The sequence below is a fragment of the Malaya genurostris genome, chromosome 2, assembly GCF_030247185.1.
Source record: "Malaya genurostris strain Urasoe2022 chromosome 2, Malgen_1.1, whole genome shotgun sequence".
NCBI classification, from domain to species: domain Eukaryota; kingdom Metazoa; phylum Arthropoda; class Insecta; order Diptera; family Culicidae; genus Malaya; species Malaya genurostris.
The window spans coordinates 258,399,116-258,422,839 of NC_080571.1; the positions used below are offsets into that span (position 1 = coordinate 258,399,116).

A 23,724-nucleotide genomic window follows, 5' to 3' on the forward strand; every position below is an offset into this window, starting at 1 on the left:
TCTCGCCAAGTCAGTTTTGCGTGTCATACTTTATAGAGAAATTGCTGCCAGCAAGACATACTTCTGACTGCAGATTTTTTTTCAGATTCACAGACCCTGTCTGCAGATATTTGAAATTTTTACCTGGCATCTCTGCTCAGAGATGCCAGGTCTGCAGATTTGTCTGTAAATCTGCAGATTTGGGGTATAGTGCTGCAGAAATTTTTTGTTGTGCAGACTTTTGCAGACTTTTGAAATTCTCGCAGATTTTTACATACTTTTGAAATTCTCGCTGACTTTCATCTATATTTACAGAAAAATTTGAAATTTCCGCGACCTTTTTTTTTTTTTTTGCTCGCCAAGTCAGTTTTGCATGTCATACTTTATAGAGAAATTGCTGCCAGCAAGCCATACTTGCTGACTGCAGATTTTTTTTCAGATTTACAGACCCTGTCTGCAGACATTTGAAATTTTTACCTGGCATCTCTGTCTCTGCTAACCGTATTCAATCTTCTGTCAACAGGCTCTGCGAGAAACAACCTGCATAAGCATAATTATAAATACTTATGTGCAATTTTCTTACGCTGCGCTAAACACACACACATACGTACAATGAATGCAAGTATTCGGTCAAAGTGTGAAGCTAGGCTAGACGTTTGACTACCTCAAAACAAAGTAAAACGCTAGATAAGCTAGTTCGCTTCTATGTGCATGATTTGAAGTATCATACATTTCGGTTAAATTGATTATTTAGTGCTTGAATAATTAAGTAGTGTAATATTTGCAAGATTGTATCTATATGAGATAGCCATATGTGCTGTTCTGTTCCTAAGCCGTGTGTTTGAAACATAGTTTTTAATTTTGTCTTTATTTGGCAAGTAGGGAATGCAGTCATTTTTGCCGTTAGGACAGGATACTCGGGATGAAAACAAAATGAAAAAGGTACGGAATCCAACGCATCAGTAAAACAAATTTCTGTTTAAACTCACATATATTACAGGTACATAGCGGATCTAATTCTTCAAATGAAAACGATTATGAATGGGAAGACAACGAGAAACAGAGGTAATTGAAAAAATGAATGAAAAGCAGATTTTTAAAACTGAAAAATTTTAGTTTATCGTTATCAAAATGGTGCAGGCCATCGTGTATTCCGATTTCTATGGTGCTTATTTTGATAGTATTAGTTGTTTTGTTACCTTTGCTGGATCAGAATGAAAAATTGTATTATTTAAGAGCAAGGACAAATCGACTAAAAAAGGATATATGTGATCAAGGATGCAAGTTAGTGTTGATAACAGTTACACGATTAAACTATAGATATACTCTCGAATTATATTTTTAGCATACAAATAGTAGAAAGCATACCGGAAGGATTAATATATCCTAAAGGTAGTCCAACATTTATGTCAACCTATGACGCATGGAAATCTTTGATAGGTTTAGCAGAACATACCATTGAAATAGGATCGTTCTATTGGACAATGAAAGGTGAAGATGTCTATAACCATTCGAGTGCATGGCAAGGAGAAGATATTTTCAAAACTCTCCTTGAAACAGGATTAAATGGTAAAATTGCGATTAAAATAGTTCAGAGCGCACCAACCTCTGCTAATCCGAGTATCGAAACGGATATTTTGATGAAGAGAAATGCAGCTACAGTGCGGTCAGTTGATTTCCCACGATTGTTTGGAGGAGGAGTTCTACATACAAAAGTGTGGACTATCGATAGAACTCATTTTTATGTGGGAAGCGCGAACATGGATTGGCGATCGTTGACCCAGGTTAAAGAACTTGGCGTTTTAGCAACTAATTGCTCTTGCTTAGCTACAGATATAGCAAAAATATTTGATGTATGGGTTCTCACAATTCGTAAGCTGTCAGTTTTAAACTAAACTTCTTAATATTGGTAGGTATACTGGGCCATGGGAATACCCAATGCACAAATTCCGTCTCAATGGCCTGAAGCTTATGCAACCAAATATAATGCAAACAATGCGCTTTCGGTTCAATTTAACAACAAATTCAAAGTGGACACATATTTTGCGGTAAGATTTTTGGCAGAAATTGAGGTCAACCTAATTTTCTTTTTTGTTTTGAAGAGCTCTCCACCACCTATGTCAACACAGGGTCGCACAAATGATCTGGATGCAATACTCAATGTGATAGGACTTGCAGAAACATTTATTCACATATCTGTGATGGATTACTTTCCTCTTACTCTGTATACAGCTAAATCACAGTGAGTGAAAAGAACAACATTTTTATAATACTATCGAATTCTCATTTCATACACATTCATTTCCTATTTGCAGATATTGGCCGATAATCGATGACGCTCTTCGTAAAGCAGCTATTGAACGGAAGGTGACCGTGCGACTGCTTATTTCGCACTGGAAACATTCACGAAAATCTGAACAATACTTTCTTAATTCAATTGAGGCATTGTCAAACAGTATCCCAGGAGTAACGATTGAGGTCAAACGTTTCATAGTTCCCGCCAATAATGATCAAGACAGAATTCCATACGGCAGAGTAAATCATAACAAGTATATGGTCACAGATAATACTGCCTATATTGGCACTTCCAATTGGTCAGGAGACTACTTCATCAACACTGCAGGGATTGGTTTAGTGATGTCTACTTTTGAAACCAATGGAACTATGGTTAGTGATCTGCAGGCTATTTTCGATAGAGATTGGAGCAGCAAATACGCTGTCAGAATGGATTAGTAAGAATAATTTTATTACGTATCTCACATTTGTAGCAATATAATGCGTACCACGAATATAATACTGTTCATTAGTTTTTTGAGAAAGTGGCCTCCTCACTACGTTCATGTGTTTTCAAATGTATTAAAAGTGGTTTTTGCTCAATGAACCCTTTGGGGCAAAATGTACACTTGAAACTTTGTATTCCCTCGTGTTTGTCTCGAACATGTCTCCTTAGGGCTCGTTGATGAACATATGATGCAGAGCAATGACTACACTTGAATGATTTGAGACCGGAATGCTCAAGAATATGTGAATTCAGTCGGTTTTTCTGTGTAAAAGTCAAAGGGCACATAGAGCATTTATGTGGCCTATCCGTGGAATGAATGCGTAAATGAGCCTTCATTAGACCTTTCTTGCGGAAACCTTTTCCACAATACTCACAATGAAAGTTTTCCTGAGCATCATGATATTTTACGTGTACCTGCCAAGATGCTTTCATGGAAAATTTTGCTTGGCATATTGGGCATTCATATTTACGGACGTTACGGTGGGAATCTTCGTGACCCTCTAGCTGCGATCTTTCTCGAAAACTTCGACCACATTGAGAACAAATTAGATTTTTCTTCTTGAAAAACCGCAAACGATGATCTTTGAGATATTTGGCTGATTTGTAGCTTTTGTAACAAACATCGCATTCAACCGTATTACTGTTGTAATTTTGCTCGCGTTGAGGCAGGTGCACATTTCTTGCATGCTCTTTCAGTTCATGCTGAGATCCAAATTTAACACGGCAACCGCAACAAATATTGCTTTTCGTACGCATTTCTTCGAGTTCATGAATTTTAAGTTTTCGTTGATGATTGTTTTTCATATGTTTTTGAAGAACATAGAAATTAGCAAATTCTTCATCGCACTGTTTGCATGGATGTAACATTTCAACGTACATTTTTCGCTGATGCTGGAGATATGATTTCTTATTGTCGAAGCGCATGAAACACACCAAACATTCAAATATTTTGTCTGTATAATCCTTCGAATTTACGATACGCAGTTTAGAATGATATTTGATAGAATGTTCCACAACTTTCTCCGGTGTATCCAAGGGTAAATTTTTACAAGCGCAGCAACGTTTGGGCAAGGAATTCGGTTTGACACCATAATAGAGTCGTTTTTTCTCTTGGCTTTCATCAGCTTCGGTATCCGTGTCGTCAGAGTCACTCGACGATGCATAATTTTCATCATCTGATTGAATTATAGGAGTATCTATTTTTCCAATGTTACTGTGTTTTGGGGACTTCTGGCATAAACCATTATCTGATCGAGAATTTGTTAAAGAATCAGAATCGTCCATCAAATTTTTTTTTGGTACTGGAGTGTTAGGAGCATTTTTTCTAGTGCTGCCATCGTATAATTCTAAGCATTCTTCTTCAGTCTTGATGTTCGTTTCAGCAATAAAGACGGAAACTATTGTTCTGTCTGTAGGCTCTCTAAAAAGATATGTTTCTATTTTAATCTTATTCATACTATTGAAAATAGAAAATTACACAATTTCCAGCTTAGTTGTTTCTTCCATTATCAATGAAGTGCATTGTAGCCTATGTAATGATTCGCGTATTTTCTTTACTAGAACCAAAGCGGATATAATTTCCTTTCTACAGCAAGAACAGCATTCATTGATTTCTTCGTACTCTGATAACTGTGAAATGTTTTTGAAATTTCAAAAATATACACCAATCTAGGATTATACTCACTATTAGCCCGAAACATTCATGAATTATTTGAGTAGCAGTTTGCCCTTCGAAAACAGGAGTCGAGAAAAGGATCATGGTTTCAGCAGAACCGAAATTGCCACAAATCCAGCAACGGCTCATTATCGAAATCCAATGTTACAAACAATTGTAAACAAACTTATTTTGACAATTGACGTTTCTATACCATATTTCGTTTATTTCATTCTTATAATAGATATACAACACTAGATTAGGACTACCACCTTTGGGGCTACTGAAAGCATATTAACCACCACAAATGCAATCCAACTCGATGACCCTCTCAGCAGGCCGTTCAATTTTGTTGGTTTTTGAGCGCTTGTTGAACGACATATTGCCCGAAATATTCGTTCAATTTGCTGGAACGGTTGTCTTGCAAAAATAGTGTGAAAATTAAGTGTTACCTTTACATAGAAAGAAAATTTGTTGTTATTCTACGTGAAGTAGAAGTATTGTGCAGGTATGTATTGTTAGTTTAAACAAATAAATGGAAAAAACTTCAGAAATTCTACAGTAAAACTAGTGCAACGGGGCTTCAACTCCTCATGTTAAAAATGGCTCAACAATGGACCTCTGTCTGCCGGGTTTGTTGAACGAAAAAATGGCATTCGGTTCAACGGTCTGTTTCAAAATCGGCAAACGAAGGTCCCGTGTTGGCCTCCCGTTGAACGATTGATTGGACTTTCATTGGACCAATGATCTAACGTATTGGACCAGTGAAGGACCACCGTTGAACGTTTTTTTCTAAGTGGGGAGTTTGATTTATTTTAATGACGAAAAATCTAGCATTAACATAAATCGATTTAGAAAGAAAAAAATATGCCATTTAATTCCACTATATATAAAAAAATCTTTGCTATTTCGCCAGTAATGTCACAAGATAGTAACAGACATAGATACCAGTATTTCGGTGTGCTATTTGCAACCTTCTTCAGTGTATCAGTTCTAAATCTGTTTGAAGGAAAGGTAGTAAATTGAAAAGCCAAGAGATTCATTTCCTTGGTCACGATTTAATAAAATTTGAATTGAGTTTGATTTCGTCTTAGACTCATCAGTGCGTAGCAGTTTATGTTGAACTGCCAGCGCGATTTGACGGTTCAACATAAGCCAGGCATACGTAACGTTAATGCTACTTGCAAAACACATGTGTAATATTTAAACTGACGTCTCGGACGAAACCAGCTTCGGCTTGCTAGCCGTACAGATTGTGGTAATTTGAATCTGCAAGCCAAAATATTTTCAATTTTTTAAACAGGACCACACTACGCTCGCAGGAAATGTCCAACATTTTCCAATTGGAACTGCTATTGATTCAGCAATCAATAGAGCATTGAATTGAGATTAGTAAAAAAATTCCTAATTTTCTAAACAGCACCACTCTACACTGAGCTGAATTTTCTTTTTCACATTATATGATATTCTAATGATTTTGCAAAATTAGCATTTCCAATAATAGTTACAAGATGTGTTCAACATCATGTCAAATATATGAGATAATCTTATGAAACATAAAACTCTTCTTAACGTTATTTTTACAGGATTTCCATATAACGAATGAAATTTCCAGTCTGAGTCAAATTTATTGGCGCGTCTTATAACCATTACTAGATATCCGCACAACATACATTGGAACAATTTATGAAGCGCATATTATATTCACTTCGAATTTATTTAGATAGGTTCATATATACATATATACCATATGACTAGTTTTATAAAATTTATATATATATATATATATATATATATATATATATATATATATATATATATATATATATATATATATATATATATATATATATATATATATATATATATATATATATATATATATATATATATATATATATATATATATATATAACTTTCAATGGAGGTCATACAAATAGCAGATAATTGCCAACTACTACTTTTCTTTGAGGATTCAAGCTTTACTAGTATTCCATTCGGTAAGGGAGCACCTCATGATATTTGCGAAAGAGAAGTGAGATCCCGAGACTGAAAATAAAAAAAATGAATCTTACTAGACAGATAGAGTAATGAAATGTACCGGATATATATTTCATGGTCCGTTAACGCATATCCTTGAACGAAGTTGGATGAGCGTCGTGTCGTGTCAGCGATTTAAAATTACATTGAGATGCGGAACTTCCTGAAAAAAATGGTCTGGAGCAGTTGATGAATATCGAGGACACAACTATTCACGACTTTCATCGGATTTCCATATAAATTATATGGGATATTTTTATAACTTTCATTATGATAACGTCCAGTTAGATTTTACGTACACATTAAATAAAGATTATAAGTTTCCATATAATTTCTATGAATTATATTCTGTATATGATTCATATGACAAATCTAATGAATATAAATAAGATTTTCATTTCAGTGTACGGTCACAGAAAAAGTCCAAAATTATTAAATTATAACAATAGTCAAAAAATTTCCAAATTTTCATATTGCGCCACCCTACATTTGCTGAAAATGTGAAAAATTATCGAATTAGAACTGATATTGATTCACCAATCAATAGAGCATCGAATTGACATAAGTCAAAAAAATTTCTATTTTATAATTTTCTATTAGGCACCCTACGCTTGTTGGAAATGTCAAAAATTACTCAATTTCAATTGCTATTGACTCATCAATTAATCAACATCGAATTTGCAAATTCGATAAAATTTCAATTTATCATATTGAGCCACCCTATGATCGCTCATTCTCATTTTTCCGAAAAGCCTAGTTAAAACGCTAGAAATTGTAAGACCCATTCTGAAAAACTTCAAAATTCTACCCGTCAAATTATAATAGGATGATATGCAAAATGTTAAATTATGAATTGCAAGGAATGCTGCAAATGGTTTTCATCAATAGGATGTCAAGGCGAAACACATGACCTGTTTAAAGTATTTTCAATAATTTTCGCGTTTTAAATGAATTATTACACACATCAATTCGCACACTCTCATTCTGCTACTAACGCAGAAGTCGATAGCACCCAGTCGACGCCGTTATATTGACTAAATGTCATCATACACTCAGAAAAATAGTATGGTAACTGTTACTATATAGAGGGCCAACTTGACCATGAGCGTATAGTGGTTTTCAGCCGACTACGAAATCAGATGATTTCAACAATAGTCAAGTTCATGTTTACTATGAATGGTATCGGCTCTAGAATAGTAATATTGAACAGTGTATTGTATGAATAACTAATACGATTGAGATGGTTAGCCTAACCATGACCGAATATTTTTTTTACATTGTAGTTTTTGCTATAACCAGAGTCATGGTATTTTTGACATTTCACTTCTAGTTATTTTGAAACTAAAAGCAGTGGTTGATTCAACAATGCTGAAGATCAGCAAAACATGAGCTAATGTTGAAAAGTTCTATGAATTTAAATTCTAAAATAAGAACAACAAAATAATTTCATTGAACTCTATTTTATTTTAGCATCAAATCAAATGATAATATACCTGGTGAAATATTGCTTAGCATTGCTTGATAGCATCAGTTGATCCAAGGCTCTGTCCGGTGAAGTTTTTCCTGAAGCAGGAATTGGCAGCAGGAAAGAAATTATTAGCCAAGTCCAGATGCAAACCTCGATACCAACCTGCGATTTTCCGTCGGATTCGAGCGAATTGTATCCGGGAATCAAATGATAATCTTCCTTCAATCCATCAATTCCATCAATCGCTTGATGTTGTTTCTACAGCGACCGATAATGAATAATAAACCGTATACGAGATGTTGAATTCACTGGAAAACATAACCGTTGCCGGAAAGATTGTTGAAAAATTGAATTTCAACGACGGAAACTAGTAAGGCTACAAACTTTACCTACCTGCAAGATCTACCAAAGTACACAGTCACAATATAGAATATTTTGTTCAAATCCATCACTGATGTGTTACCCATGTACGAAATTTTCTGCTAAATTGTAACTTTATGTGACAATAACAGTACACCCGTTCATTGACAATTTGTATAGTCAGCACAAATGTAATACATAGTAGGTTGAAAAACACTATACGATAATGTGCTTACTACATAAATTCTGTTGATATGGACTACATGAATATTGTTTTCAAACTTCATAACCGTCTTTGAAACCATGTATCTATTTATGGTAACATTATTATATTGTGAACATATTTACTAGTAGCAATAACTATTTCACTTCTCATCTATATCTAGGCTCGAGAGCAATTTCACCTTACTAAAAATTGTGATTTTAACTATTTGTTCTTATATTTGAGATGACTACCATTGTCAGGATGACCATGCCAGAAAAGTCATAAATACAAATAGTTTAGTCAAGTCGTAGTCTTTGTTGTCTAGTAATTTATACAATACAAATGGTGAATAGTCATATATCATGATTCTTGACACTTTTTAAGCGTATAGTTGAAATGACGATGAAAAACAGGTTACGGTTACTATGGTTTTTTTCTTAGTGTAGGCTCACGGGGAGTTATAAAATATGAATTTGTGAGCACTTAGTTATCTCACCTTTTGACGTCCTCTCATGTAAGGACCGCTACAGGCCCACAAACTAAAGCATCGGTTCTTTCACCATCAGCATCGGTTCTTGGTTCGATAATGCTTGCTCGAACGTTCGTACTGGCAAATTTATACTCGCGATGGTGCTTCGCTTTTTGGTTTACGTTTCATAGTATGTTCACATTAGCGCTGATATCCAGTGATATATGGATATACTTGATATCCGATGATATCATGTGCGATATCACATGATATCCCATACAATTTGATATATATTTCACGCATATCATCATTTTGGCATGATATCCGGGATATCATGTACGATATCATGTCGAGTTGTCAGAAATCGCAACTAGCAACACGGATAATGGCATTGAACGCACTCATCTATGAACGTCATATTGAGAGTGACAATATAATTTCGAATTTTCAACGAATACTGGCGTTCGGAGACCATTAAAGGCAAGACTTCAATTATTGATTGAATTGTAGGAGAGAAAAGCAATATTATTGATCTTACTCCTAATGGAAACATTCAATATGACAACTTGACTGTCAAACGATATCATTTCGATCATATGTGAACACTTCCACGTGATATGCTGATGTCCCATAGTGTTATATACTATTCGACTCAGTTCGACGAGATCGGAAAATGTGTGTGTGTGTGTGCACTCGAAGCTATTTTTACCGCGCAAGTTTCTCGGAGATGGCTGAACCGATTTTAACAAACTCGTTTGAAAGCTACTGTCGGGCGATTGATCAAGTTCGAAGATCAAATGACTGTGACTTTTGGTTCCGGAGATATGATGGTATAAATGACGTAACCGACAAAACGTGTTGTTTTTAACCGCGCAAGATTCTCGGAGATGGCTCAACCGATTTTAACAAGTCTAGGACCGTTTGAAAGCTATTATCGGACCATTGATCAAGTTCGAAGACCAAATGGCTGTGACTTTTGGTTCCGGAGATATAATGGTATAAGTGACGTAACCGACAATTCACGTTGATTTTTACCGCTTTCATATATATATATATATATATATATATATATATATATATATATATATATATATATATATATATATATATATATATATATATATATATATATATATATATATATATATATATATATATATATATATATATATATATATATATATAAGGGTGTCAACATTTTGGGATCACCTCTGTTTTCGTAAAGCTCTAGTGCTCAAAAGTTTAAGCACTTCGAAAAAAGCCCTCATGTAAAATTTGAGCTAAATCGGACATGCCCGGTGGTAAAGGATTGACAATTTTCGATCTTGAAAAATCACCATAGGGGGAAAAATTTTGATATTTTCTTTAAGTCCCAAAAAGTCGACTTTAAAAAAAAATTTTTTTTGAGATGACACTAAATTTCGACGTTTCATGCAATTCTAAGCCTTTTGGTATCAAACTTTTTTTTTTCGATTTCGGAAATATATATATATATAAGGGTACCAATATTTTGGGATCACCTCTAATTTCGTGAAGCGCTAGTGCTCGAAAGTTTAGGCACCTCGAAAAATGTCCTCATGCAAAATTTGAGCTAAATCGGACATGCGTAAGGGGTGCTGCCCGGCGGTTAAGGTTTGAAAATTTTCGATCTTGAAAAAGCACCATGCACATGAAATTTCCAAAATCGAAAATTTTTTTTGATGCCGAAATATCATCTTTCTGGGACTTGATATTTTTTCTAAGTCCCAAAAAGTCGATTTTTTTAAAAAATTTTTTTTCGAGATAACACTAAAACTTGACGTTTCATGCAATTCTAAGCCTTTTGGCATCAACAATTTTTTTTCGATTTCGAAAATTTCATGTACATGTGGTGATTTTTCAAGATATATGAAAATTCCACTAAGTGGACTCAGAAGGCTTTTTTTAGATTAGCATCACTGTTCTCATACAAATAAGCAACGCAAATGTCAAGAACTAGTTTGGAAAAATGATGCTGACTGTGTGACATAAACACTGAAGCATGTATTTGTGAACTATTCGAATCAATGTGAATCAATTGGTGTCAAAATTAGTATCCAAAATTATTTAATAAAAGTATGAAACATATTTTCATGAGACTGTTATGAAAGAAGAGAAAGGCATTATCACACCACTAGGTGGATTAAGAAGGGTTTTGCCTTTCTCATATAGAAAGGCTATGCAATTACTGTGAAAATCGACTTTTTAACAGAGGCCCGGAGGGCCGAATGTTATATACCATTCGACTCAGCTCGACGAACTGAGAAAATGTCTGTGTGTGTATGTGTTCGTGTGTGTCCGTGTGTGTACGTGTGTGTGTGTGTGTGTATGTAACAAAAATATGCACTCACTTTTCTCAGAGATGGCTGAACCGATTTTCACAAACAAAGATTCAAATGAAAGGTCTCATAGTCCCATAGCCTGCTATTGAATTTCATTCCGATCCGACTTCCGGTTCCGGAGATATAGGATGATATGTACCGAAAAAGTGAAAAAAAATATGCACTCACTTTTTTCAGAGATGGCTAAACCGATTTTCACAAACTAAGGTTCAAATAAAAGGTATTATGGTTCCATAGCTTGCTATTGAATTTCATTTGAATGTGACTTCCGGTTCCGGAGTTATATTACCTTTTTTTAATTTGTAAACAATTAAGTCAAGTTAATATAGCTTTAAATATGGCAACCCTGCACGCTATACAAAATTTGTTTATTTGTTTACATGTAATCAACAGACAATGTGTAGTCCCAATGATTAAAAACTATTCCTATTTCTAAGTATGTTTAAAAAATTCGTTTGAATTCTGCTGCGCCTAATGTGAAAATCGAATCCGGCAGATACTCCATTGAAAGTTCGTTGTAGACCAATAATAGCACCGTTATATCCATAATTCGTACGGCTAAGAGGCATCGAAGAAAGACGTTATTCCGAAGAGCTCTACTGCGTACATTTAATGAAATTTCGCTGAGCAGTGCAGCGCAGTCTATTTTATTGTTCAACATGTCGGCGATCAACATAGCACGGGACAAATCACGTCGAATGCCAAGGGTGTCGAGTCCAATCAATAATCCACGGCTTTCGTAGCTAGGCAACTCGTTAGAGTTATTCCAAGGTAGCTGTCGAAGAGCAAAACGGACGAATCTGCACTGTATTGATTCTATTCGGTAGGAGCCGTTAAGGTAATATGGGTTCCATATCGTACAGCAGTACTCGAGCGTTGTACGAATGAGTGAGCAATATAGAGATTTAAAACAGTAAATGTCTGTGAAATGTTTTGCTATTCTCATTACAAATCCTAAACTACGAGATGCCTTTGCTACAATAAAGTTGATATGCTGCTTGAAAGACAATTGCTCGTCGAGAATTACACCGAGATCCTTAACACACGTGGTTCTGTTGATCACTACTTCATTGGTGTTGGTGTCGTTACTTCGAACTATTTGGAATAGCTTGAGATCATCAGCGAAAGATAAACGTGGACAATTTAGAGAAAGATTCACATCGTTAAAATATAGGAGGAAAATCAGAGGTCCGAGATGGCTGCCTTGTGGAATCCCAGAAGAAGCGATGAACTTTTTGGATACAGCGTCATTTATCTTGATTGCTAATCGGCGATTATTAAGGTATGAGGAAAACCAACGCAGCATGTTAGAACCAAATCCCAATCTGTCTAACTTAGCAACAGTAATGGCGTGGTTAATTTTGTCAAAGGCAGCGGAAAGGTCCGTGTAGATAACGTCAGTTTTTAAACCGCAGGATATAGCATTCGTCACAAACGTCATGAAGGTCAAGAGATTGGTAGTCGTAGACCGTTTCGGCATAAACCCATGTTGTGTTTCTGCAATAAACCATTTACAATGGTTGAATATGGATTCAAGTACCACCATTTCAAAAAGCTTTGGAATAGCACTGAGCGACGTGATTCCACGGTAGTTGTCGATGTCTTTTTTGTCTCCTTTTTTATGAACTGGAAACATGTATGAAAACTTCCAGGAATCAGGGAAGATCCCAGATGTTAGCGATAAACGAAAAATTTGGCAGATAAGTGAAATTGAACCGATGGAGCATTTTTTCACAAAGATTGCAGGAATACCATCGGGTCCGGAAGTGCTCGAAGATTTCATTTTGGCGATAGTCATTTTTACTGAATCTTCGTCAACACTGATAGTATCCAACAACTGATGTGATACTGGAACGTTCATTGCTGCTTGGGCGATTTGGTTTGGTGACAACACTTCATTGGAGAAAACGCTGGAAAACTTTTCGGAAAACAGTTTGACAAATTTCATCTAGATTAGTTCCAATACTTATCCCATATACCATCGACGAGGGCAAATTCGATTCTTTTCGTTGGTCGTTTACGTACTTCCAAAAAGATTTAGGATCAGACTTCAATTTGTTCTGAACATTCCGAAGGTAGCGTGCGTGGTAACGTTTTGCTGTCCTTTCATATAAAGAGTTGATGTGTACGTAGTTTGCGCGCAGTGCATACCCGCCATGCTTGGAATATTTTTTTAACGCAGATCTTTTAGATGATTTTAATCGTTTCAATTCAGTAGTTTGCCATGGAGCTTGTCTGAAAACATTACTTAGTCGTTTCGACACATAATGATCTATAGCATACGTCAAAATATTGGAAAAAGTCTGAACAGCAAGATTTGCATCGTCTTTGTCGAGAACTTCACTCCAATCAATATTCGACAAAAAGTCGATAATTTTTCTATAGTCTGCTTTTTTATAATCATATCTGACGGTTCCATCCACATTGGAGCTATGAGACTGCCGAGAAGCTTCTATCTCAAGGCATAAAGGAGGGTGGTGCTTTTCATATTTCACCATAGGAACGGGTGCAGCAGCAATCTTGGGAGCGGAATCGGATTTACTCGAAAAACAGAGATCCAGTATTTTATTGTTTTCATTCGTCACGTGGTTGAATTGGCGCATCAGATTTGTGCTGTAACGATCAAGCAAACTGATACTGCCAGCATGAAAAGATGACTGCGAAGGATCCGCGAAAAGAAAGCCGTTCGAAGCTGGTTGCCATTTTAGATTGGGAAAGTAAAAATCCCCAACGATTAATATTTCGTCAACAGGGCAACCGTAAGAGCATATCTCTTCGAGGGACAAAAGATGGGCATCGATCAACGGCAGGTCACGAGTACGGTCCGGCGGAAAATAAACCGCACAGAAAAAAGTTGAATAACTAGCCAACTTAATTTGTACCCATCCCAAGTAGCAATCCGCAACTAGTTCTGATGCGACTAAGTCCAAACTAAGTTGCAACAAGAGCACGAATATGTTTTTTATGCTATACTGGTTAAAACAAGGTGACAGCAATGTTTCTTCATAACATAACCAGTTACGAAATAGTTGTTTAGGTTTCAAATCACCACATCTTTTTGTCATATTGAATTAATTATAAATTATAAGCTATCGTAACTTAATCCAAACATATCTTTAATCACAACTTTATTTCTAGCTACTAGTTGAAAATAAGTTTATTTGACTCTAATATTGGCAACCCGTAACTAGTTCTGATACCACTTAGCCCAACTATGTTGCAACAAGAACACGAACATGTTTTTTATGTTATGCTGGTTAAAACAAGGTGACGCCAGTGTTTCTTTATAACATAAACATTGAGCTAACTATCATTTGTAAGTTATCGTTACTTGATTCTAACATATCTTTAATCACAGTTTTGGTTTTAGCTACTAGTTGAAAAAAGGTTGCGAAACGATTATAAAAACGTAAGCGTATATGTAAATCGTTACTATGTGAATTGATGTAGTAATAACTTAGATATTATGAGATTATAACATATAATTTCTTCATTGATTCAGGCAGGCGCGTAGCGAGAGAAAATTTTCGGGGGGGGGTTTTAGAACATGGTGATAAATCAACACATGTACAATTTATATCACAATGTTTCCCATGGGTTATAATTTTTTGTTTCGGGGGGGGGGGGGGGGGGGGGGGGGGGGGGGTTTGAACCCCTAAAACCCCCCCCCCCCCCCTGTGTACGCGCCTGGATTCAGGTAGTTATCGGTAGGTTTTCCCAAAGTTATAATAACGAAAATCCAAACAAAACAACCTTTGTTGGCTTGAATATGGCAAACACAAAATGGAGTCTCAAGAAGTGTATGAAACATAAATAAAACCAGGATATTACTTTTTTCAAAACTACTTTTTGCCGAAAATTGTGAAAGGCAGAATAGTCATTTTTGTTCTATGCACTATCATAAACACGAAGAAAATAATATAGGGATTGAACATCGATTGTGATAATTCTATAATTCTCATGATATATGAATTTAAAATGATGAGAAATCACTCTACTTGGAATAATTTTGAGCATTCTGAACATAGCGTTATTTTTTTGTATATTTTTTATATCTTTATAAACAGATTTTGATTGAAGGCGCATAAAAAACAGCTAAGTAAAATTGAATTTTGCTCGACAGTTTTAAAATCGTTGTAAAATTTGTACCTTGTATCAAGTTTGTGATTTAAAGTACTCTTCTGCTTTTTTATTAATGATAAAAAAGTATTCTGGATTCATTCAATGTTTATAATGTCGATGGTGACTAAGTTTCAACTAGTTTACTTGAAAACAAGTTATTTTGAAGTTATGAAAAGATAAGTTATTTCAGTATGGCATTACAACGTAACGACAACTTTTTTTAACCGACTTGACAACTAGTAGAAACTGCGCTTTTTGAGTCATGCAAGTGGTTAGATGTTAGTAACAATCACTCAAATATCTGGTTGCAAACTAGTCACAAACAAGCTAGCGTAACAAAAATTGTTACTTGGGATACCTGTTCAACGCAACTACCACTGGTACATTGGATTAGTTGTGCTTTTAGACGACGATGAACACCAACAAGTACGCCGCCACCAGTACTTTTCGTACTGTTGCTCGAACTACGATCCGTTCGGAAAACTTCATAGTTTTCACCGAGGACTTGCACAGACAGGGTGCAATCGTTAAGCCAGGTCTCCGTAAAAGCTATCACGTCGAAACATTCATCCGAGCAAGCCAACAAATACTCATCAATGCATGCATTCATACCACCAACGTTTTGGTAGTATACCCGGATACTCGAAAGACATGACTGATTCGCCGCCATAGAGCTGGAAGCGGGTAAAATTTCAGTGCTCGACACATCTATAACGGGAGCGTACTTGCCTATAGCATCGATTTGGAAGACCTCGTCCCCACTCCCACACACAGGACTGGGACGGCTGACGAACGCTGGCTGCAGTGGCTCGACTGTGGCGGGGGGATCAGAGGCTTCCATAATACCAGTGGCGCTGCATCCCAGTAATCGTTGATCTGGTGACAAGCTGGAAGCGGGAAACAAATCAGCGATGGAATGATCCGACAAAAATGTATACTTGCCGAAATTGGAGGCTTGGAAGACCTCATCACCATTACCACCCACAGGACCGGGACGGCTGACGAACGCTGGCTGCAGTGGCTCGACTGTGGTGGTGGGATCAGAGGCTTCCATAATTTCACTTTCGGCGCGTCCCAGTATAAAACCTCTTTCTATTGCTGCGACGTTGGAGTCAGAGAGAATGGTTCCCGAAATTTTTTATCCGGATAGCGGCCCTTACACGATCATTAAAAGTGTCATTACTAAAAAGGAATGGCACTTTTAATGATCGTGTAAGGTCTACGAGTTCAGTAATGATGGAATTGTGGATTTTCCATCATTACCAACATTATTTCTTCTTCTTATTTTTTTTGTGGAAGTGATGAATATCTTCAGAACTATACGCGAAAAAATGACAAAGTGTAGATTTAAATTGTTAATATTTCATTAACCTTAACGTTTCAATGGCAAATCAAATTTATTTTCAGCTACACGAAAATAAAAATATTGCTATTGCTGGAGTAGTTACAAATACTCATCATTAATAATGAACGTGTAATGCTAAAAAGTAATGATGTACGGTAATGCAGTAATGACGAGCGTTTGAGCATAAGTGTCATTACTTAGTAATGACACTTTTAATGATCGTGTAAGGGCCACTGATAGTCCTCGAACTCACGGAATAAAATTCCTTGTGGCCAGGTTGTTGGGTCCAAAGCGCTCATTTTTAGAGCTGGGTCCAAACCGACTTTAAAGGATATGAAAGTCATGTTGCTGACATCACTTCCTTTAGCCACCAACTTAACCACCTCGGGATCATATGATAATTCGAGGTTTGCACGAACCATTTTAGATATGTCGTCATTAGTCATGGTCTTATGCGTCAGGTCTTATGCGGGACAAGTAAAGCCAGAATTTGTTCGCCGGTCTTTCACAGATAGGAACACAAACAACATTCTCTCCTGGTTGTTTCGATCCCGACAAGCATTCGGATGCCCTTTGTGACAAGTCCGGTCCTCGGGGCCGTTTGGCTGCACGGTCAGGATCAATGGGCCATATTCGAGTTCTCGGTGTGATAGTACGTGGAGTTTGACTCGACAATTGCTTTATTTCGCTTTGCAAGTTGTTGATCGCCTCAGTGAATGACACTAGAGGTGATTTATCATCAGCCGCTTTTGAAATCGAACGAAGATGCGAATTATCAAACAAAGCGGCACAATTATCACACATCCAGTACAGATTTTTGCGATGCGATGTAAAATAGTTCATGAGGGCTCGGGAGACGTTAGAACAGGTCATATGGAACTTACATCCACAATACCCGCGGCATGAAACCGAATCGATGCCGGATATAACCTGGCTGAATTTGGCACAGTTATTCTCAGCGCTCATCGTTGCCGTGTTAGATCGGGTTCACTTAAGTAATATGTGAAAATTTGACTATGGTAATATGTGAAAATTTGAGAAAAAGTTTACACTCAATTATCTCTGGAACAACTCAACCGATTTTTGCAAACTAAGATTCAAATGAAAGGTCTTATAATATCCTAAAAATTTGTGAAACATTTTATCAGGATCCGACTTCCGGTTTCGGAACTAAAGCGTGATAAGTGGAAAATTACCAATTTTATTAGTATTTTTCCACGAACGATGGTTAAAAACAGGTACAAATCCCTTAAAACTGTCTGATAAATTCTTCTAGTTTGCAGAGCTTGTTAGTTTGTGGGCATGAAAACTTAATTCGGCACTACTGCTCCCCTCTTTTCCTGTTCCGAGAGCACCGAAAGTGGAGAAGAAAAACTCCTTAAACTAAATTCACTTCGATTTCTCTGCGATGCTTGAACCGATTTTGACAAATCTTGATTTGAATTAAAGTTCATACTGTTTTTAAACCTACTGTGAAATTTCATCCGGATCCGACTTCCGGTTCCGCAGTTGCAGGGCGATGAGTGTCAAAGTTTTCAAATCGCCATATAGAGTGACAATATGTACAACACCGAAAGAAGAAGAAAACACAAAACGAACAAGGCGTGCTTTGTTCTATTTCGTACACGTTGTGTAGTGATGTCAATAATAATAATAATAATAATAATAATAATAATAATAATAATAATAATAATAATAATAATAATAATAATAATAATAATAATAATAATAATAATAATAATAATAATAATAATAATAATAATAATAATAATAATAATCCTATTACATGTTTAATGCTGTTTAACTTGACTTACATATGCAGAAGTAACAAAAACACAGGTTCGTTTCGTTTGTTAGATTTCGTTTAATTGGTTTAATCGAAATATAGTATGAGATTGTAACTACGTTCAAAACTGTTCCAATTTGTAGGTCATATTTGTTGGTAGTAAACGAACCAACTTCGGCTATTCCGTTTATCTGTATCCGGTCTCGAAAGAATTGGAAATAGTGATCAAAAACTGCAAAAAGGATCTCACTCACTTTTCTAGGAGATGGCCAAATCGATTTTCACAAACTTATAGGTTCAAAAGAAAATTCTTACAGTTTCATACAGAATTCCTTAATTTGTTGTGGATACTACTTTCGGTTCCGGAACTACAGGGTAAACAGGTTTTATAGAGTTTGTTAGATTAGGTTCGAACAAACTTTCCTATTTCTATTCAATAAACAGTTGTTTTTGAGAATTTTACAGTTATATTTATGATGTAATGAGTAATATGAGAGTTTTTTTAGATTAGCATCACTCTTCTCATATAAAAAGGCAACTTAAATGCCAAGCGCTTGATTGGAAAAACGATACCGAGTATGTGACATAAACACTGAAGCATGCTTTTGTGAACCACTCGAATCAATCTGAATTAATTGGTGTCAAAAATGAGCCAAAATTAGTGTCAGAAATTATTTCATAAAATGATAAGCGGCCCTTAAGCAGCCCTTACACGTGACAATATTATTGTCAATCCAAAGTATTGTCAATACCGTCAATCCAATTGACCTGGTAACTTGAGTCCGCATTTTTCGAGAAAATTAAGCGTTTGGAACTTCAAATATTGCAAATGAACATTCCCAAGTAGCACACGTTATTACACTTCAATGACAGTAACTTATATGACACAAATTCATGGAAAAAGTAGAAGACTTTGCAACGTGCATTATAACCTGAAAAGCGTAAGAGGCGGAGCTTGTGCGACTTACCAAGGGTTGAGAAACAATTTCTCAGTAAAGAATTTTTGATTTGATTCAGCGCGCAAATCAGTCACAATGAAACTGAAAATATAAGTTTGTGTCAAGTTACAATTTGTTGGTGTTTTTCCCATTCAACATTTACGACCAAAAATTGGCATCCGATAGTGAGAGCTAAAATATAGAATACAATATTCTTTAAACTCACTATATCTACTCAAAATCTAAGTGCTATTCGATATTTATGGTGAAGTTGATAATTGTACTTATTGAAAAAAGCGCCTTCGATATTTTGGGTTTCAGAACATCGACATACAAAATAATATTCATATTTTTATTCCCGTCATATGAAATTTACAGCTAAAAAGTCGAAGTGTGTTCAGTTAGAATTTTTTGCCTTTCTCATATAGAAAGGTTATGCAATCACTTGAAAAACCGACTAGTGAAAATTGGCCCGGAGGGCCAAGTGTCATATACCATTAGACTCAGTTCATCGAGCTGAGCAATGTCTGTGTGTGTGTGTGTGTGTGTGTGTGTGTGTGTGTGTGTGTGTGTGTGTGTGTGTGTGTGTGTGTGTGTGTGTGTGTGTGTGTGTGTGTGTATGTATGTGTGTGTGTATGTGTCAAATAATCTCACTAGGTTTTCTCGGAGATGGCTGAACCGATTTTGACAAACTAGGATTCAAATGAAAGGTCTCGTGGTCCCATACGGAATTCCTGAATTTCATCCGGATCCGACTTCCGGTTCCGGAATTATAGGGTAAAGTGTGTTCAATATTGTACACCGTCACTTAAACCGGCGAAACAAAATACGTAAAAATATTTCTAAACTGGTCTCAAAACTACACAAATCGATAGTCATTATCAGTAGGCAACTAATCAAACCGATTCCGGCTATCCTGGTTCCCGGTATCCGGTTCCGGAAGTACCAGAAATAGTGGTCATATATACCAAAATGGTTCTCACTCACTTTTCTAAGCGATGGTTTGACCGATTTCCACAAACTTAGATTCAAATGAAAGGTCTCGTGGTCCCATACGGAATTCCTGAATTTCATCCGGATCCGACTTCCGGTTCCGAAATTATAGGGTAAAGTGTGTTCAATATTGTACACCGTCACTTAAACCGGCGAAGCAAAAAACGTGAAAATTTTTCTAAACTGGTCTCAAAACTACACAAATCGATAGTCATTATCATTAGGCATCTAATCAAATCGATTCCGGCTATCCTGGTTCCCGGTATCCGGTTCCGGAAGTACTCACTCATTTTTCTAAGCAATGGTTTGACCGATTTCCACAAACTTAGATTCAAATAAAAGGCTTTCCGGTCCCATACGAAATTCCTGAATTTCATCCGGATCCGACTTCCGGTTCCGGAATTATAGGGTAAAGTGTGTTCAATTTTGTACACCGTCTCTTAAACCGGCGAAGCAAAAAACGTGAAAATTTTTCTAAACTGGTCTCAAAACTACACAAATCGATAGTCATTATCAGTAGGCAACTAAACAAACCGATTCCGGCTATCCTGGTTTCCGGTATCCGGTTCCGGAAGTACCGGAAATAGTGGTCATATATACGAAAATGGTTCTCACTCACTTTTCTCAGCGATGGTTTGACCGATTTCCACAAACTTAGATTCAAATGAAAGGTCTCGTGGTCCCATACGGAATTCCTGAATTTCATCCGGATCCGACTTCCGGTTCCGGAATTATAGGGTAAAATGTGTTCAATATTGTACACCGTCACTTAAACCGGCGAAGCAAAAAACGTGAAAATTTTTCTAAACTGGTCTCAAAACTACACAAATCGATAGTCATTATCAGTAGGCAACTAATCAAATCGGTTCCGGCTATCCTGGTTCCCGGTATCCGGTTCCGGAAGTACCAGAAATAGTGGTCATATATACCAAAATGGTTCTCACTCACTTTTCTAAGCGATGGTTTGACCGATTTCCACAAACTTAGATTCAAATGAAAGGTCTCGTGGTCCCATACGGAATTCCTGAATTTCATCCGGATCCGACTTCCGGTTCCGAAATTATAGGGTAAAGTGTGTTCAATATTGTACACCGTCACTTAAACCGGCGAAGCAAAAAACGTGAAAATTTTTCTAAACTTATCTCAAAACTACACAAATTGATAGTCATTATCAGTAGGCAACTAAACAAACCGATTCCGGCTATCCTGGTTCCCGGTATCCGGTTCCGGAAGTACCAGAAATAGTGGTCATATATACCAAAATGGTTCTCACTCACTTTTCTAAGCGATGGTTTGACCGATTTCCACAAACTTAGATTCAAATGAAAGGTCTCGTGGTCCCATACGGAATTCCTGAATTTCATCCGGATCCGACTTCCGGTTCCGAAATTATAGGGTAAAGTGTGTTCAATATTGTACACCGTCTGTAGTGTGGGACTTCGTATTCGGATTATAATAATCTTCAGACACGTCGACAATCTCGTTTTATTACGCGGCTTTATTTCGCGTCCATTCAGCGTCCTGCTCTTTTTCCTTTTCCTCTTCCCTCACGCCCTTCCTGGACGATGTGTTGCTAAATCAACCATTTGTCCATATCAGTGCTTCCAGACCCTACAACCCCACCTAAACTTTTTTCAATCTAATACGGAATGTAATCTTTAAATTTCGATGGCTGTTGTCGTCCGCGTTGACAACGAATCGGTTCCTCTTCAACGATTTCGTGAGGATTTAATTTAGCGTCGATTGTACCGTTATGCATCGAATGATCGTTTTCTTTGTTCGGAGTTGACTGTTTATCGTCTTGGGCGACAGGAACTTTCTTCAAGTGCGAAACATTTCGACGTAACTCTTTTCCCGATTTCAGGCATTGCACGGTGACATCAGATCCATTTTTACTTATAACTTTATATTCTTCAGGAGAAAAATCCGATTGTAATTTATGATTTTTCTTCGCACGTTTTAAGAAAACGCTATCGCCTTCCTTTATTTCGCTATACGCAGCCCGTCGTTTTCTATCGCCATAACTCTTCCCCTTTTCTTTCTGCAGACCATCGAAGTCTCTCACAGCTTCATCATCGAAATGACGTGGAACATGAGGAAGTCTACTCTTAATTCGTCGTCCGAACATTAGTTTTGATGGAGCTTCGCCCGTAGTTGGGTGGTTAGTTACGTGGTATACAAGCAGGTATTCGTGCAACTCTTTTCGCCAGTCTTTACCAAGCTCCTGTGCAATACGCAACCGTTTTAAAATTGAACGATTTTGGCGTTCCACCTGACCATTCATTTGCGGCCAATAAGGAATTGTGTTTACTATCCGTATTCCGTATTCCTTCCCAAACGCTCTAAACTCCTCACTAGTGAACTGTGGACCATTATCCGCTTTGATCAACGATGGTATACCGAATCGCGCAAACATTTGTATCAAACAACCAATTGTCTCCGTAGAATCAATACAGCTCATTTCACGAATTTCTAAATATCTACTATAGCAGTCTACAACTACTAGCAAATGTTGGCCATCAGGAAGAGGACCAAGAAAATCTATAGCAATATCTTCCCAAGGTCCAGAAGGAAGTGATTTCCGAAACATTGGTTCAGGAACGTCAGGTGTAGACACCAAGGCACATCCACGACAGCTTTTTACATAATTTTCTACTTCCGCATCCATCTTTGGCCACCAAACGACGGATCGAAGATACGATTTCATCATTCGCACTCCAGGATGTCCATCGTGTGCTATGTTCAAAACTCGTTGTCGTAAAGTAGCAGGTACAATTATACGGTCTCCTCGCAAAAGCACTCCACCAACATCACAAACCTCTGTTGAAATAATACGATATGCAGTTGGTAGTGATTCAACTCTATTTTCCTTAAGGCATTTAAATATACTTATAATTTCCGCATCATTTTGAGATTCTTGAATCAACTCTTCCCAAGAAACAGCAACCGATTCAGTAATTACGGCTGTGAAATGACGAACAATAAGCTCTTCCGTCGTATCAAAGGGCTCAACGATAGGGCAAGAAAGTCGTGAAAGGGCATCAGCGAAATTTTGATCCCCTCGAATATGAACAATCGAGTAGTTGAAACACTGCAATCTAAGTACCCACCGTTCAATTCTAGAACACGGGCGAGAACGAGGTGTAAATAAATACATCAGAGCTTTGCAGTCCGTAACTAAGTCAAAATTTCGACCTATGAGATAGAATTGAAATTTTTCAAC

The 23,724-nt window shown here is 36.8% G+C and overlaps 2 protein-coding genes across 7 annotated transcripts; one reads left to right on the plus strand and one right to left on the minus strand.

Moving 5' to 3' along the window:
• The first annotated feature begins 488 nt into the window (after nucleotides 1-488).
• Nucleotides 489-2,773, plus strand: LOC131429660 (5'-3' exonuclease PLD3-like). 5 transcript variants are annotated; one of them, XM_058593938.1, is made up of 9 exons: nucleotides 489-597; nucleotides 862-921; nucleotides 980-1,044; nucleotides 1,096-1,263; nucleotides 1,325-1,470; nucleotides 1,540-1,832; nucleotides 1,893-2,027; nucleotides 2,082-2,221; nucleotides 2,295-2,773. In XM_058593938.1, exons 1-9 carry the CDS (start codon nucleotides 592-594, stop codon nucleotides 2,710-2,712), a joined length of 1,431 nt encoding a protein of 476 aa, XP_058449921.1. In that variant the 5' UTR covers nucleotides 489-591; the 3' UTR covers nucleotides 2,713-2,773. The 5 variants fall into 5 exon arrangements, with proteins under 5 accessions (XP_058449921.1, XP_058449917.1, XP_058449920.1 ...); XM_058593934.1 differs by having other exon boundaries at nucleotides 1,325-1,832; XM_058593937.1 differs by having other exon boundaries at nucleotides 491-700; nucleotides 1,325-1,832.
• Nucleotides 2,767-4,620, minus strand: LOC131429659 (zinc finger protein 84-like). 2 transcript variants are annotated; one of them, XM_058593933.1, is made up of 3 exons: nucleotides 4,446-4,620; nucleotides 4,239-4,383; nucleotides 2,767-4,181 (listed from the first exon to the last, which is right to left on the minus strand). In XM_058593933.1, the coding sequence occupies exons 1-3, from the start codon at nucleotides 4,459-4,461 to the stop codon at nucleotides 2,783-2,785; spliced, it is 1,560 nt and encodes a 519-aa protein (XP_058449916.1). In that variant the 5' UTR covers nucleotides 4,462-4,620; the 3' UTR covers nucleotides 2,767-2,782. The 2 variants fall into 2 exon arrangements, with proteins under 2 accessions (XP_058449916.1, XP_058449915.1); XM_058593932.1 differs by having other exon boundaries at nucleotides 4,239-4,390.
• Nucleotides 4,621-23,724: the final 19,104 nt, after the last annotated feature.